The sequence below is a fragment of the Merops nubicus genome, unplaced genomic scaffold, assembly GCF_000691845.1.
Source record: "Merops nubicus isolate BGI_N331 unplaced genomic scaffold, ASM69184v1 scaffold11490, whole genome shotgun sequence".
NCBI lineage: Eukaryota > Metazoa > Chordata > Aves > Coraciiformes > Meropidae > Merops > Merops nubicus.
The window spans coordinates 25,635-43,420 of record NW_008582195.1 but is presented as its reverse complement, the minus strand read 5'-3'; the positions used below and the strand labels follow the sequence as shown (position 1 = coordinate 43,420).

At 54.4% G+C, this 17,786-nt stretch overlaps 1 protein-coding gene across 1 annotated transcript in view; it reads left to right on the top strand.

The window, feature by feature from the left end:
* Window positions 1-7,265: 7,265 nt before the first annotated feature.
* Window positions 7,266-17,786, top strand: part of LOC103769748 (ephrin type-A receptor 8-like) — a gene marked incomplete at its 3' end in the record, with an annotated part of 36,146 nt that continues 25,625 nt past the window's right edge. Inside the window, exon 1 of the mRNA XM_008936986.1 lies at window positions 7,266-7,350. Within this exon, the coding sequence (XP_008935234.1) occupies window positions 7,266-7,350 (85 nt within the window). The remainder of the gene's footprint in view (window positions 7,351-17,786) is intronic.

The following is a 17,786-nucleotide window of genomic DNA, read 5'->3' as shown; positions in this document are numbered from 1 at the left end:
TCTGCAATTAAGTCTCTTTCAGATTTCCACTTCTAGCAGAAACAATGTGCTTGAAATCAAGCTGGCAGTTCAGGCAGCTCTCAGTGCATTTTGTCAGCAGTGCAGAGGGTGGTTGAGATGGGGTGGGAGGTGTTTTCTGCCTGTTTGGGGCCAAGCAGACACCGTTTCGCCAGGGATGGCAGAGACTGGGGGTGCTGGAGGGTGTTACTCACTGCAATGTGCTTCTGAGGCAGGCTGCAGGACTCTGGAGGTGGCTGGTGTGGGCTGTTGTCTTTATATCTCCTTGCCAGTGTCCAGAGACAGGCTTGACTTTTTGTCCAGAAACCCCAAGAAGAACCAACTATAGAAGTGCCCTCTATGATCCCATGGCATATTTGTATCCTATAGCACAAGCCATGGTGGGTTTGGGTGCCTCGGAGGGCACTGGACTCATCGCTGCTGCAGAAGCCTGATGGTGCAGGCAGGGTAAGGGTGAAGCATCAGGGAGCAAAGCAGTGACTGGCTACACAAACAGAGGAGGCAGCAGTGGGTGGCAGGGCATGGGAACTGAGGTGCCACCACCCCCTGGCAGACACAAAGCAGCTCATCTGTCCACATGGGGTCAAGCCTCAGAGGCAGGAGAGAACAAGCCATGCACGAGAAAGGAAAGAGCAAGGACAGAGGGGAGTGGAGAAAAAGCTGTGAAATAAACTGTGAGGAAGGAAACACAAGCTGGGTTCAAGGAATGTGAGGGGTGCCCCAGAGCAGGATGATGCCAGGGACCCCTGCAGCAGCGGGGCAGAGGGATGGGTTGCAGGTTCAGCTGTCCTGCAGGACCCCTCTGTTTTCCCCCAGGTCCCTTTCCCCTACACTGCTCTCCAGCAGGTCAGCCCCAAACCTGTACTGGTGCATGTGGGCTTTTGCCCACAAAGCCATTCCCTTCGGCAGTATCAGAGCTTCTGGGCTCAGAAGATGGGGATTAAACACACACAGTGCTGCCTGGGCTAGCAGTGGCCCTTCTTTTACTAGCTCCAGCTAAAGTCTGCTTGTACCAGCCTTTCCCTTGAGAGCACCAGGGCTGTGCCCTGTCTCTTTCTTTTCCAAATGCCTGTACACTGGATGGGGAGAGAGGACTTCAGCTGGCCAGGCGACTGCCTTCCTCTAAAACTGCCATCTCACACCACCACGGGCAGCCTTGTTTTATTTTCAGATGCTTCCAAGCCCCAGCTCCTGGAGGCCATAACAGCCAAGCCCTTGACCTCTGTGACCACAGGGAACAGAGCCATGTGCATGCCAAGGTCAGAGACTGGAAGGCAAAAGAGAGATATCAGGAACAACAAGGTATATTCGTGGCTCTTGTGCAATTTTAGCCCCTGATTCATGGGTTTTGTTTCCTAATGTATCTTTAAAGTGCTTTGACTTGACTGTGTTGCCCCTGCCTCTCCAGCCAGCAAAGCACCATTGCTTGGGCTGTCTGCAGAGCAATCCAGAGGCTAACACAGCCATGTCGGGGTGTCAGAGCTGCAAGTGCAGGCTGGAGCACCTGCAAGCATTCAGCTGGCCATGCCAGCACTTCAGCCAGGCTTGAGACCCTCTGCAGGGCACCCCAGAGCCTCTGCTGTGGGCCCTGTGTGGCCCCAGCCCTGATGTGTGCTGGTGCTGTGGCACCACGTGCTGTGATGGCTTTACCCCAGTGCTCCCCATGGCTATGTCCCTGCTTGGGACACTGAGGGATGGTCCCTGAGGTCATTACAGCACTGGATGCAGAGGTGGGCAGAGATGTGTCCCACACCTCCTTTCAGACAAGGCACAGAAGGGTTTTTCTCCATGCCTGGAGATGTCTGGGGCTCACCAGGTTTAATGCTATCTCCATTTCAAAGGGGCAGCCCACCCCTCACCATCCTCCAGGATAAGGGCTGTGCTATCACCAGCTTGCAGGTGGTGCTTCCAGCCTGGGCCTGGGGCTATTGTGGTGATTTCACTTGAGCAAAACTTCTGACTACGGAGGTTCTCTTCTTCTGAGGACCAAACTGCACCGCCAAGGCACAAGCATCTATCTCCTTTTGGGCAGCATGCATGTGGTGGGACTTGGAGATGCTGGTCCCTGGGAGCTTCTTGCTGTACAGCCCTGGTCCCTAACAGCTTCACAGCAACTGTTCACCCACCTCAGGGAGCAGAGCCTTAGTTCCACTTCAGCAAGACAGAAAATAGGCAGGAAGGCAAGCACAGCCCCAGCACTCTCCAGAAGAGCATTAATGCTGTTCATATCCAGCAATCAGGATTTCTTAGAGAGAATGGTGCTGCATCCCCTTCCCTCCTGCTCATCCCCTGCTTGTTTAATGAAAATCAGAGACAGCCATTAAAGAGCTGCTTAGCATTTCAATACGTTTAATATCCTCACTGATAAGGGAACGATGGATATTACCAAAAGGCCTTTCTTAAACTCTCCCCTTCTGCAGCCAGTGCTCCCGGCTCGTGTTTGTCTCAATTCCAATTCCAACCCGTCTCATTCTAGGAGGCAAAATAATGATAAGATTATTTTTTTTAATATAAAGGATATTAATACACAGCATTTCTGATAATGACAAGGAAGAAAGGCATGCCAGGCCTCCCCAATGCTGACCTGAATTAATTGGGTGCTGATTGCTCAGCGAGCCAAGGGCCTCCCACAGTCCTACCTCGTCATACAAGCACCATGGCTGGAAAGGACCTCCAGGATCATCGAGTCCAGCTTCTCCCTAACCACTAGACCATAGCCTCAAGTGCCATGACTGATGCCAAGGGCTGACCTTCCCTGCTGGCATTCATGGAAGAAACTGGGCACCCGCCTGCAGCAGTGAGGAGAGAAGCAGCACCCTCTGGTGAAGGGCCAGGTGAGATGTTCAGCTGTAGAATGTTGTGAAAGATGCTGGCTTGATGGCTGCTCCACTGGGGAAGAGGCCAGATGGTGATGGGGATACTGGTGAGCCCCAGGGAGTGCTGGGGTGAGCAGGGAAGGTGTCACTGCCTACTTCTCAAGGCAGGTACCTTGCTGAAAAAGGGACCAACATATGAGTAAAAGAAATACCCCAGGGTGCTGGAGGGGAGGAAAAGCTCGGCGCAGGCTGCCCGGGAGGCAGGGAGGAGGTGAGATGTGGTCCCTGTGATGTCAAGCTTGCTGCCAAGCAATCTGTCCCAGCCCTGGTAAAGCAGAAGGAATTACAGCACTAGTAGCATGGGTGTTGCTCCAGGACTGCTGCATCCATGTAGATCACTTGTTGGCCTGTTTCTGTGTTAGATGCCAGTTTAAAGGGCTCTCCACATGCATTGCTGCATGGGGTACAAGGAATTCACTGGGAATTACTGCTAACAGCTCAGCCTGGGGCACTAAATGCAAGTTTTCAAGCTTTTCTGATGGGTGCCATGGTCATATGAAAATGCAGAGTGGGGATGTACCACCTGCCCGGGTCCAGCACCCTTCCTATCCTATCCTGCTACCACCAGGGCTGTGCTGGGGGTCCAGGGCAGAGAGCTCAGGGCAAGGGGGAAGGCAGTGGGAGCCCAACTTGTTTAATCTCTATTTAAAATTAGCCTTGGATTCAGGGCTGTTGCCTGTGCAAGAGATGGAGGGGGCACAGTGCCTGGTCTTTTGTGGGGGGAAGGTCCTCTCATGACTCCTGTCCTCCCACTGTAGGGTGTCCCTGCTTTGCCAGGAGGATCCCAGAGCTCTCTGCAGCATTGCTTGTGCTCAAGGACCTGCTCAGCTCATCCTCCTCCCACAGACACCTGGTGAGTGGGACAGGGATGTACACGGGGCTTGGGAGAGGGCACCCACACCCCGTGTCTTTCAGCATTCTTCCTCAAGAGGGGGGATAGACGGCAGGGGACAGGCAGATGGACAGGTGACAGGGGGTTACAGGGGCCTGAAGCACAGCTCTGCTCCCTGCCCTGAGCATCCCCTTCTCTGCAGGGGTGGGAGAGGGGGTCCTGGGTCTGCTGGTGGCCCGACACAGAGTGCCACGGGTCCTGGAGATGATGCCATGCCTTCCATGACTGCCACCCGTGCCGCCTGCACCAGCCCTGACCTGGAGACACCTGGTCCTGCAAACACAGGAGAGCAGCAGAGCCTGGACAGGGCTTCCCTGGCCCAGGAGGAGCAGAGCTGCCTCCCCACCAGCCCAGGCACAGATCCCCTCTTGCAGGGCTGCGATGAGCAATCCCTGAGCGAAAAGAGCAACAGCCACTCAGGTCTGAGCTGTGGAGCTGGCAAGGAGGCTGTGGGCTCCCTGGTAAATGCAGGGTGACCTGGGTTGTGCTAAAAGGGGTACAGTTGGGTTTGGTTCCCCTCCTTCGCCCATCCTCCCTGTCTGAGCTGCGCTTCCCTCTCTCTGCAGGCTCTATAAATATCCTCCCCATCTCCCTGACAGCCAGGTGTGGGACCACGTCTGAGGGACGTGGCGGTGGCAAGAGACTCACCGGGGAGCAGGGGCGGCAGCAGGCAGTGAGGTAGGGGAGGATTGGGAGCCTGGGGAGGGATGCAGGTGAGGAGAAGGGCCAGGAGTCCTGGAGTGATGCCCTCTGTGTGCCTGGTTCCTGGGCTGCTGGGGATTCCTGGGACACCTGGTGACCATGTCTGTGGCTGCACGTGGAGCCTGGTGTGGAAAGGGTCTGCATTTCCAGACAGGAGCCTCCCAGGGTTTTCTTGAGGGTTTGCATCCTGTACCAGCTGGCACGCTCCGGATGGTGCCCAGCCTCCAGGCACATGCTCTAATTACACACACGAGGCACATCCTGACCTCAAAACCAAGTGTCCAGTGAAGCCAGGATGCCTTCCTGGCATCCCCCACCTCCCATCGGTGCTCCCCGTGCATGCTCCATTACAGTACCCACGACAGACTGAGCCAGCACCATCCTCCAGCAGGGCTCAGCACCCTGCTGCACCCACTGCTGCGTGCAGCCACCTCAGTACATGTTATCCTCTCTCCCCAGAGCTGACAGTGTATTTCAGAGGCCTCCCAGTGCCTGGGAGGGATTTGGGGCTTACTGTTCTGGATTCATTGTGTCCTGGCTCCTGCAAAGCTGCTTTATGCTCTGTAAGAGTGACCAACCACCACAGCTTCTCTAGGAACCTGGGTCACAAAAATCTGTGGAGAGGTGCAAGATCTGGCAGCTCTGGGCATCTCTGCAAAACCTGGAGGATCCACATTCCTGGGACACGTGGTGCTGGGCTGGCACCAGAGGACTGGAGAGCCCTTGTGGGTGCCTGGGTGGTGCTGGACACCTGCCAGGTTAGCCTCCTGCATTAAAGCATCACACTGGAGTGGGCAACAGTCAGTACTGCAAGGCCCAAGCTCTCTTCTGCTTCCCCAGAAGTTCATCTCCAGAGCCTGGGACTGAGATGGTGGCAGGGTGGATGGTGTCCTTCTGGCAGGGCTGTCTCTGCCTGGGCAGTGGATGGCAGAGCTGAGGGATCCAGCCTTTCATCACCAGCAGAGTGCTGGGTTGAGTAGCAATGCGATAGCTGGTGGAAGATCAGCTGTCCCACCAGCTGCTGAGGTGCAGCCACCACGGCATCAGCACTGCTCTGGGGCTTCCTGCTGGCTGGGTGCTTCAGATGCTTCAGGAAACCATCAGCTCTGACCCCTTTGCTCAGGGGTCCACTGCTTAGCTGCACTCCTGGCCTGACAGCACCACTCAGCCTCTGCCAGTTGCCTTGGGAAATGCTGGTGTTGTCCCCAAGCCATGGCTATGTCCCTTCCTGAGCCACTCCACAAGCCCAGCCCATGATACCACTGATGACAGGATCTCTCCAGAACTGTCTCTGGCTGGGCAGCTTCCCAGGCAGGCAGAGCAAAACAACTTGGAGGAACCTGATGCCCTGGGCCGCTCCCAGGCCCTGGTGATGAGTGGTGCAGCCATGTCTCTGCAGGCACAATCCTCCTCCCTGCTGAATGGGGAATTGTCACCACTGTGCTGGGAGGTGGGCAGGGAGCCCCTCTCACCACAGCGTGTAGGAAGCTGCTGGCAACACCATGGGGTGTCCCAGGATGGGACCCAGCATCTCCAGGGAGCATGCTGGGATCCAGGGTGGCATGAAGGGTGTCTGATACTCTCCCCAAACCCCTCAGCCCACCGAGCAAGTCTTGGGTGAGCTTTATCCGAGGAATAGCCTGGCAGCCAGCAGGGAGAGATGTCCGTGCTTCCTCGTGTGATTTCCCTGGGGGCAGCTGCTGGGAGCAGGGTGGGCTGCACTCACCCATCGGTCCCCTGGCCCCGAAGGCTGGGAGGAGTGAATAACCCCACCACACGTGGCCGAGGTGGAGGTCAGCATCTCCGTGGCTACCGTGGGCAGTTATTAGTGATCGTTCAGCATTTGGATGGGGAAGGAGTCGTGGCCGCTGCAGGGGGTCTGTTGACAGATGCCAAGTGTTTAATGCTGAGCAAGGTACTCACCCTGCTCAGCAATTCCAGCAGCTCCAAGCGAGAGGGATGCAGAGGTTTCCTCAGCAGGGCTGTGGGGAGGATCCTCTGTGCTCCCAAAACAGCACAGGACACCCTGGGACAGCCGCTGTCCTCCAAAACTCTGTTTTTAAAGAGGGTGACCCTCTCTCAGGTGGCCAGAGTGGCTGTAGGCAGGCTGGGTGTTGTCAGGCATGGCCGAGTTGTCCCCTGCCTCTGCTGCCCCAGCTCAAGGGCAAGTGAAGTGTCCTATCCCTGGATGATGTGGCATGAAAAGCCTTGGGGGGGTGGAGTGGGGAGGGGGAAAAGGTTCTGCCTGTCTTCCCCAGTCCCAGGCACGCAAAGGGAGCATGTGCAAGGGGTTTTCCTCTCCATGCACCCCAGGACTGAAGGACAACCCCATCCCCTTCACTCCTGACCCTGACCGAGTGCAGAGATCCCTGCAGGGCCACGGCTCAGGCTGCAAGTTTGACTCTCACAGCAAAGAAGGAAGGGGAGAGTGAGAAGCAGTGGGGACTGCTCCAGCAGCACGAGGGAGGGAGGGAGGGAGGGAGGATGGATGGGTGGATGGATGGATGGCAGGCAGGCAGGCAGCGGGGAGCAGGAGCCCACCGTTCGGAGGCTTGGGCTGGGTACAGAGTGAGCGTGTGGTGCGGGAAGGGGGGCTCGCTGCAGAGCCCACCCAGCCCATTGGCTTGGGCGCGGTGGACGGCCAGGCGGTGCTGCGAGCAATGTGCGCAAAGTGCCTTTGCAACGGCCGGCGAGAGCCGTAGCTCCGGGCGCTCGCTCACCGAGGTGCTGGGACCAACGGGCTGGACCTGTCCCGTGCCCGGTGGCCCTGCCAGACCATGGCATGGGCGCAGAGGGACCTGACATCCTCGCTCTCCATCGTCGTTGCTTTGGCTGCCTGCCTCTCTGCCACCACCAGTGAAGGTAGGAGCCGGGGTGGCCCTGGCGCGATGGGGCGACGTTGGGGGGACCTGCGGGATCTCTGTGTCTGCCTGGACACGTCTGTATGGGCTTGTTCACTCTGCTGGGCTCAGCTTCTCCCTCCTCCCAGGGAAAGGTTCCTGCCTGCCTGACTTTGCTGATCCTAGAGCTTTTGCACCAGAGGCTAAACTTCTGAGCTGGGCAGGAGGACTCGATTTCTGCAGCAGCGCCTGTCAGCTCTGCCCAGCCTCCCCTGCAAGGGCTCTGCTGCAGCGTGCAGGGGTGGATGCAGAGGGGACGGGGACACGGGCACCAGCTCAGCCATGGCGATCCCATCGTCGGAGCTGGCAGCAGCGTGGGGCCGTGCCTGCTGGCCGGAGCGAGCGGGTGGGCACGCAAGAGCGTGCAGAGGGTGCGGGGAGCTGGAGGGGCACGCAGGTGGGAAACTTGCCACAAGGGAAAGGGCTGGAAACTTCTGAAGTGGAAGGCTGGGATGCAGTCAGGGATCCTCTCCCGACATCTTGGGGTCAGCCATGTCCGGCCTGCCACCTCTGCTCGGCCCGAGCACCTTTTTTGTGCGCTCGGCAGGTGCTCTGGTACCCCGGGCCCCTTTCGGCTTCGGCAGCACGGCTCCCGCTGCTTGCCACCCACCCGCTCGCCCGCCTCCTGCACTGGCAGTGGTGGCATGGCTGCTTCCCAGGTCTGCTGATCACCACCCAGAGATCTGCTGTTCCCGCTCCCAAGTGTGTCCTTGGCACCGGCAGCAGCATCCTTCCTCCCTTCTGCTGCGCCTGAGAGCCGTGGCCGACATGGCGCAGCCGTCTGCAGCGAGCCCCAGTGCCGGTGTCCCTACCCGGTGGTGGCAGTGCCATCCCTCCCTTCTCCTGCCCCTGCCTCCCTGCCATCCTGCCAGTACACTGAGGCCCACGGGCCGGCACCGCGATGCCTCGTGCGCTTCTCAGCACCTCACCAGACCAGGTCCTGGTGCCCGTTGCCACCTTCCAACACCCACCCGCACAGGCCCTCCCACCCAGACTGTCTTCCTCACCTGCATGACACGTTTCCAGCTAACTGCTGCTCCTAACTCTGTTTTCTGCCAGCTGTCCACTTCCTGGCACTCTTCCTGCTCCCTTCCCCACTGGCTTTCCTGCCCTTGTGGGAGGATGCATCAGGCTCTCACTGCTGGGAACAGGCTGTGTAGGTACAGGGTGGGACCCCAGCACCCCGACGTCCCCAGCCCTTGCTCTCCCTCCACTCCAGGATGCCCTGTACCCCAGCCACGGGCAAAATGCAGTGCAGGACACTGCCTGCGCTGCCCTGAGCTCTTGGTGCTGGAGCCCTGCAAAGCCAAGCAGCCCTGACTGAATTTGGCTAACCCTGGGCATGGCCAAGCGAGGCTGCGGCTTCTGTGCGTTCCTCCGTGGAGATCGCTGGCTGTTGGGGTGGGTTTTATGGCACCTGTATGGACATCCAGGCCCTGGACTGCTGTCTTCCTGTCCCTGGCTGGGAAAGACCTGGGTTTCCCACTAGACCTTTTGGAAAAGGAAGTTAACCTCAATAACAGCCTCGATCAGGTGGACGTGTGGGACTGGGGATGAGTTTGGGAAAGACCAAGTGGGCTGAATCTGGATTAGACCAGGCAGAAGGTGCTGGGTGCCATCAGGACGAAGCATGGGACCCTGCAGAAAGCTGGTGGTGCTCTGGCTGTCACTGTCCATGATACTCATGCCTCTGAAGGTGCTGGGACACAGCTCTGCCGTGGCACGGGGCAGCCCAGTGCCAGCCAGGCACCGCGATGTGGGCGGTGGAGCTGGGGATGTGGCTGCAGGCTCCTGCCAGCGCCCAGCAGCTCGGGCTGCTGGGATGGGCTGGAGCATCCATGCTGGGGCAGCTCATTGAGCGCCCTGCAACGGGGATGGGACTAGAAACATGGAGAGATGCTGCAAAATGCAGCACAACCCTGGTGCCTCCTGCGCTCTGGTTGTGATGGGCTTTGCTACCCCATTTCTACAGCGTGTGGCACGTGCAGACACAGTGTGAGGGTGTAGCCGTGGTGCACAAAGGTACCTGCTGCTGCTGACCATGACCTCTGCCTGCTGCCACAGCCATAGTGTGCTTCTTGCCAGGCACCTCTGGCCATGCTGCCTAGCAAAACCAACGCTCGCTGAAGAGCTGCAGGGTAGAAAATTACAGCCACAAAGCAAACACAGGGCCAGTGCGTGCTGCACCTTGTGTGCGCGTTTGGGGAGGCAATTGGTACATAAAGACACGTTTTAACCTGAAGAAATGGCATTCGGTCATTTTCTTCCCCTTCCAAGAGCTCCCAGTGCCTTTCCCTTCCTTGAAACATTTGTTCAAAGAAGTTTTCAGCTTATATTTTCCATTCCTTTCAGTCTTGCGTGCAGTGGGTGCCTTGGAAATGGGAGGAAAATGGAATCGCCATTCCATGGGAAATCCCCACATTTCAGTGCAGCAGCCATTGCAAAATGCATTGAAAGCCAAACCTCAGATTTTTTTTTTCTGGACGGATGAAAAATTTGCAGGATGTGGAAGATTTTCATTTGGAGCACTGAAAAAAATTTTGTCTGAAAAGAAATTGCTTTAGAGCACAGAGGTAGAAAAGTTATTTTTGATAATATGAAGCTAGTGTGATAGACTAAAATATCTGCACTATTACACACTGGGTTGCATAAGTAAAAATACTGAAGTCGATATTTTATATGACACCATGAATTGAAGTTAAATAATAGAAGATGAAATATCTTTGTATTGAAAGAAAATCGAACGAGCAGAAATTACAACATTTGGGGCTCGAGCAGAGAGCGACAAAATTGTATTTTCTGCCAGAAAATGGCATTTCAAATGCTGTGGCTGGGGTCTGCTCCCTCCCAGGTGATGCCTCTGGCTCAGCTCTGTCCTCTCTCCATAAGGTAGGCGACCTGCCTCCCCACAACAGCATGGACCCTGTGGCTCACGCATGATCTTGGGTGGTATCTAGGTGGGGGACACGGTACAGCAGGGAAGGGACACCCATGGACATCTCCTGCAGCATTGCAGGGAACTTGGGGATGGACGGGGCAAACCGCAGGTGACAGGGTGATGTACAGTGAGCGTCCTGGGGAGGATGCAGAGCTGATGACAGAGGGATGTTCCCCCTTTCCCCGCACCACGGAGTCGGTGATGGGAAGGTTTTGTTCCTCCATGCAACGGGAATGGGATGTGGGAGACCAGGAGGGTCCTTGGGAAAACCCAGCAGCTTGTTGTGCTGCTGCAACGGGGGCCAGAGGAAGCGTTTGTGGCGACCTCCCCTGCTAATCTCTCGATGGTAATCTCATTAATTGCCCCTCTGCTCAAACAGAAAAAGAGGTAAAAACTCATCTACACATTTATTCAATGCTACTTTTCTACCCCTTCTGCAACACTGAAGTTGGGGCTGCGGGAGAAGCGAAGGTCGGAAAGGGAGAGGAAAAAGGCTGTGTGGATGCACAGGATTTTACAGGATTCCTCTGTAAGAATAGGAAACAAGAGGATTTAGATATATACTTTTTGGTGATGGAGGAATGGAGAAGAATTAGTTTAAAACAAAGAGTTGATGTGGGCTATGTTTGCAAAAAAAAAATTAAAAAAAAATATAATTTTTAGTGTGTATAATTTTTTGATAGCTCCTGAAATGCTGATACAAAGCAAACACTTGCATGATTTTAGGTAGGCTTATGGGGATATGTTTCAGGTCTCATTTCCATCCTTCTTGTCTTAATAGCTTCTAAAACTTCTGGAAAATCGAACCCCCAGATTTGCAGAAAAAAATAACACGACGGCGTACAAAATGCACTTACTCTGTGATCTTTTTTCATTCTCCTGGAGTTCTTGTTTCCTGAAATCGTGAGGGGTTTATTTACAGTGAAAATAAATCGGCACCCATTTTGGTGATGGTGGAAACAGATCCGAGGAATCCAAATTTAAGTACAACTGAAAACCCGATGAATTGCTACAGGCATGAAGGAATTCCCTATTTTTTCGAACACTGAGAAATTATTAGAAAAATATTTCCCCCATTTGAAAAAAAAAAAAACACACAACCAAAAAAACAAACAACAAAACCAACTAATCCGAGCCCCAAAAGATGCTCAGCGAGGGAGGGAGGGAGAGCGGCTCGTCCCACGCGTCCCAGCGGGGTCGGTGCACGTGAACCCCGGCGGGCAGGAGTTGGGGAGCGCTGGTTTCCCCCCCACATCCCCACACCCCCGCTCTTTGTTTCGGTCGGGTCCCGGGTTTCCTCCGTCCCCGCTCGCCTCGCGGGCAGCCTTCGGTGCTGCCTTTATCTCCAGGGGCAAATCCATTCATATGATAACTCTATTCATGCCCTGACAGTTTTTGATAGTTCATTCTCTGAACCCCAGTGTGTTTGCATGACCAACATTCAAAATTATTCCTCTGTCACAGAGAAACGATTAACCCCTTCGGCCCCGGTAGTTCAAAAGTGAGCAACGGGATTGTGCAGTTGCATTTTCTCCAAAAAGGAACAAAAAACTCCCCCCATGTCCTGCCCATGTATATGGATAGTACTGAGGGCCATAAATAACCACAGAGAGGATGTAAGTCCTCTATGGATTGGGTCCAGGCACACCAATAAAGCCTAATGAGCTGTGTTTGTCCTGGGGATACCGCCCAGAAAGGTATTCAACATTTAGCTGAAGACATCGGCAAAGGCAGGACCCATCCCTGACTTTAATAATTTGTTCCAATGGCTCATCAGCCTCAGCCTTAAAAAATTGAACCCCTCTTTTCCCTAATACAAATTTGCCTGGCTTCACCTTCCAGCCATTTGTTCTTGTTAGGCTTTTCTTGCTAGATTAAAACCCCATATTTTTCTGCTGTGAAAGTGCGCTGAGTGTGACCGGGTGCCTCGCACCTCTCATGGGCACAAGCAAATTGGGCTCTGCAGGCTCCCCTCTCTCACATCTTTTTTCCTCCAGCCAGCCCTGATATCATGGTTGTGCCTGTGGTATCTTCTGCTCTGTCTCCAGTTTCTCCTCTTTAAAATGCCTTAACCACATAAGCGAGCGGCTGCAGCTGGATAGACCAGTTCCATCCCAGTGTCAAGGACGTGCAGAAGCCACTGGATCCTTCCTTGGACGATACAAATTTTGTGTCATGTACCTCCCATAAAATTTTTAAGGGCTCGCGTGATATTTCATCACCAGTCGCATGAGATATTCAGCCTGTCCCCTCAAATGTTTTTAGTATTGGTATTTTTGTCAGTGAAAATGGTTCGTTTTAGAAAGCTGTTTTTTGGAGAACGAAGTAATTGCCTTGAAAATACAATATCTTGCTTTAAAAATGTCACTGGGGTACAAACAGCTAAGCATGGTTTAGGGGGCCAAGCGGTGTGAGACCAAAGGACATCCCCAGAGAAACCAGGGAAAAAACATCCAACAACCTGAAAAATTGTCATCCAATGTCCTTTTAGATAATCCAGATAAGGGTTTTTCATTTGCAAAAATCCACATCTCCTTAGTGAATCTTCCCAGAGAGGATAAAACTCAAACATTTGCAGGACTGCTGGGGTACAGGAGTGAGCAGGAAGGGCAGGGTGTCTTTTGGGGGGCACTGCAGGGTTTGCTACAGGTACAGATCTCCAGGTCCACCTGAGTCACTGTGGGTGGCCTGGGAAGCAGATGGGAGTGACACTGGGGAGTCACAATTTTGGATAAGAAATCCACAAAATCCCAAACGGATAGGAGATAATCGAGCAAGTCTGCAGATCGGGGTGGGGCGGGAGTGGAAGCCTTGGGATGCTCTGGGGTAAGGACGTGGGGTGGTGTTAGGGGCTTGCCTGGCTTGAGCTTCGACTCTGCAAAATGCCACAGAAGTTGGAAACCTCAGCGGCTGAAGCTGAGGACGCATTCCTATTTATTCCTGTTTATTTTGCCATGCCCAACAAACGTGAGAAAAGAGAAGAGGGAGTCAGGACTGGTGCAGGGACACTGACACAAACCCCTCTGGAGAAAGGTCCCGTTTCTCCCAGTCTGTACAAGTCCTGCTTCCTGCAAGCAGAGGAGGTGTATTTTGTGTTAGAAAACTCTCCCCTGTGAAGTCTTTTAAAGACTGTCACAATATTGCATTCGTTGTGGCACAATACATTCAGCCTGACTGCAGCTTGGTGCAAACAGGGAAGTCCTGGTGTGAGTGCAGGTCTGTTGCCTGTTCTTCAAGCTTCTGGGTTTGGTGGCACTGCTCAGGGACGCAAGCAGCTGTCCTTTGGCAGTGTGTGGGCTGGAGGGGATAGCTCCTGGAGGGCTTTAGCCAGCTGAGAGGCCAAGTGCTGGCTGTGCAAGACGCAGGTTCCTCTCTGCTGATGGACGGGTGCATGTCGTCTTGCTATCCCTTAGGCTGGGGACATTGTGATGGAAAGGACTTGCATGACCCCCCAGATTGCCAGACCCACGCCTGGGGATGCCAGGTCTGCAGAGCCCCAGAGCCCTTCTCCAGGGCTGCAAGGACCTTCCAGCTGTTCCCGACGGTCCCCAGTGACTGTCCCCTCCTCAGCCTCCCCTCGGTCCCTGCTCCTTCCCCTGCTCACATCGGATGTTTCCATGGAATTTCTTGCCTCCCTGACCTTTCTCACCCGCCCATCTCCAGAGCCTTCCCACCTCCTCCTCTGGCTTCTGCCCTGAATTACAACGAGCCCAGCTGCCCCTTGAGCCTGGAATTACTCCTTCCCCACCAACACGAGCTCCTGGGCCGGGGATGTGGAGATGTGTGCTTGCCCCTCACTCTGAGCCTCAGGTCTGAGCCCATACACCCTCTCCTCAAGTCCTGGGTTTTTAGCATTTCCAGACGTTTATGTCCAGCTCTGACCATGCACCCAAACCTGTGTAAGCCACGATGCTGGGCTGCACATGAGTGCTGTAACTGCTATAACACCTTGGCCAGAGGGTGGTAGAGTGTGGGCTTGAATTTGGGTTGCCTAAACTGTGCCAAATTTGCCCTGGCTGTCCCACAGCACATGAGCATCAGGAGACTCAAACCAAGTAGGAAACATGAACATTTTACATCTATATTTTCTCACCTGTTTTCTGAAAGGGAACATTTTTTTTGTTGTTTGGTTTTTGATGTGTGGTTGTTTTTTTTGTTGTTGGTTTGGTTTGGTTTTTTTTGTTTTTTTTTTTTTCTGGGGAAAAAGAAAATGCTGCCCTGTAATTTCAAGGTTTTTAGCCTTGGAAATGCTTCATTCAAGGTGTTTTGTTTTGGTTTGTTTCATTTTTTGACATTATTTCATGACACCTCAGTCCTACCACAGGTTATGCTCTTGCGCTGCACATTCTCTTACGTGATATCATGCAGGGTCTGGAAGGATCAGGCTGATAATTTTATTTTTAAAACCTGAACCGAGGCTTTTTGTTAGCACTGATTGAACAAACAAGCTTTCTTCCTACATCAAAGTATCTTCTGCTCCTGGTATACTGAAAAGGGGTGACCCTCTGGGAAGTCCTTATGAGCATTACCGCTCCTGATGCATTACAAAACGATATAAAATTAAATACAGAAAGTTCACAGCAACAATCCGGAGGTTGGAGAAGAAATCCTGAAATGGGAATTAGGGCACGTCCAAAAAGCAGCACTGCTTTTTCACGGCTATTGTTTGAAAATGTTTCTTTTTCTTTTCTTTCTTTCTTTCTTTTTTTTTTTTTTCTTTCCTTTCAGCCTCTTTTCTAGTATTTCCAGAAATTTGGAAATCCCACGTTCCTGCCAGATTTGGTGAGGTCTTTTATATCTACCCATAAGGCTTTTTCTGAATTTCCTCCCTGGGCAGCTGAAGCCAGCGGGTGCCGATGCGGGCACCGTCCCCCCTCTATCCCGGGGTGTGCAGCCCTGGGGACCAGCAGCTGCTGGACAAAGGCTGCCTGGATCCGGCCACTCGTGTGGCACAGCACTGAGATGCAGCCCCCCAACCCTGCCGTGCCGATGGGAGCCGGGGGGCACGTCCCCCGACACAGCTCCCGTGTGGGGAGAGCTGACCTGCCCTCCAGCCTCGCTGCTTTTGCCTCCGAGGGCCAGCGGTTGGCCTCCTGTGTTGGCTGACAAATGACTATTTTTCTTTCTTTAAAGAGAAATGTTGTCCCGGGGAGGGGGAAGCTGAAAGCGAAGCGTCCCATCCTGTCCCAGTAAGACACAGTTTTGCTGCTCGGGTTTGCCTCCCGAGCTGGAAAGGTCGTGGCTGGCTATTCAACGTGTCCCTGGATTAAACGCTGGACACAAATAGCTGACCCAGCCCGGCCCCACCTGCCCCTCCAAAGTCCTGCCTGAGCTTATGGGAAATGAATCCCCCTGGGTCTTGTTCCCCTCCTCTCGAGGAGCCTCTCCCTGCCCCTTTCCCATACCCAAGCTCTCTCTTCCCGTTGTAGATGACCCTCCCCTCATGATTTCCCCACTGAGCAGGGGCCGGTGTGGGGGGTGTGGACACACGTAGGGCTGTGGGGGCTGAGCCCTGTGGTCTTTGGACATCAGGGAGCAGGAACACCTAACTGTGCTGATAAGAGTTTAATTATCGATGCAAAAGGCGTTGTTGCATGGGGGGGAGCCTTGCTGTGAATCTTGGGAGGGCTTTGAAGTTGTGATGGAGAGGAACTGAAGCCCAAGGGAACAGGGCTGCTCCCACTGACCCTTCCTCCTCAAGCCTGCATTACAAAGCCCCTGCCTGGGAGGGAGACAGCAGAGTAATTAGAGCGAGGACCGCACTGGGTTAACAATTAACGAGGTGGCTCAGAGCCCTCTTTGGTCCCCCACTGCTCTTCCAGAGGCTGGGGCTCAGCACATCCCCCAGCTTGTCACCCCTGGGCTTGTCCCACCACCCTACCACGCATCCCTGGGCGGGATGAGGGTCCGCAGACTCCCCTGGGCTGGGCAGTCATAGTTCATGATGCACCATTCCTGAGCCTAGGGTGCTTGGAGGTGGCACCCCAAGGTGCCCTCACCTCTGCAGCTTTGGAACACATGCCTGCAGGAGCTGTGGCCACCAGCACAAGTGTTGGGAAAGGTTTCTGAGTGCTCACTCTGTAGATAGAGATACCTGGCAAGAGATATAAACGTACATCCTCTGGATGCTAGTCCCTGCCTCAGCTTCCTCACTCATCCCAGGAAGTGTTTAGAATTGGTAGATATGGGTGCAGATATGGATATGGATGCAGATGTAGATATAAAAATGAAGATGCAGGTATAAATAAATTATATATGTGTTCAGCTCCCCTATAATCTGCATCTATGAGATTGCAACGTGCACTGCTCATGCAACCTTACATGATACAACTCCGTAAGGGAGCAAGGAGGTCTGGCTTGCGTGAGATTCTGCCTCAAGACCCCAGTTGGGGAAGCGACCTGCTTGCTCCTAGGTGCTTCCATCTGAACGGGCAATCAGGCTTGTCAGCTTGTCCACCAGGGCGAGAATTTCCCCTGACACCTCCTGGTGTTTTGGCTCAATACGCCGAGGCAAGGCCAAGGCACAGAATAGGGAAAATACAAAATGGTGCTCAGGGAGACAAAATGGAACCCGCAGTTTGAGACTGATACGTGCAGACAGTCCATAACATCAAACAGAATTGCCCAGCTGTACGAGAGAGGTCTCCCAAACCGGCATGTTTTCTGAGAAACCTTGCAGCTGAAAGGGGTCCTTTGTGGAGGTCTCGCTCGCCCTCCGGCATCGCGGGCGGGGTCTTCCTGAGCATCACCCCCACCCAGAGAAGCACAGGAGCTGGGAGGTGACCTGCAAGGGGCTGCAGGGGGCACTTGTCGCATGCCATGTGCTGGGTTCTCCTCGGGGCCGGGCTGCAGCCTTTCCCTGGGATGGAGGGCTGGGTTTTGGGGGTGTATTGGTCTCCTCACCCCTGAGCACAGCGTGTGCTGACGCTGCTGGGCGGCTGCTCGCACCCACAGGTCTGTGAGCTCATGCCAGGGCTCTTGGGCACACGATGCCTTTGTATTTGTGCAGTGTCCACTGCCGTGGGCTTCGTGCACCTGGCTGGAGAGCTCGCTGAGGAACAAAAGACGTGACCTGTCCCTCTTCCTGCAAAGAGGCACGAGGGATCTGCTCCATGGCCGTGCTGCAGGGGATGCAAGCTTGTGTGGTCGTTTGTGCACCAAAGTACCCACAAGCAGAGATGGCTCCTTCATCTCTGCGAAGCTGGGTGACAGCAACAGGGCCCACACAGTGAGATGGGCTGTAGCAAGCTGGCTCAAAGTCCCATAAGCCTGGGCTAGATCCCACCATGCCCGATTCTGCCTCAGCATCATTCCCTGTGGTGTGATGCTCCAGTTTGGACCCCAGTCTGTGCAGGCTCCTCATGCTGCCTGGAGAACAGCAAGAGGCAGCCACGTCCACTGCTGAGCATCTCGGCGTGGGAAAGAGGGTGCAGAGGCTGGGGCGGGGGGGGGGGGGGGGG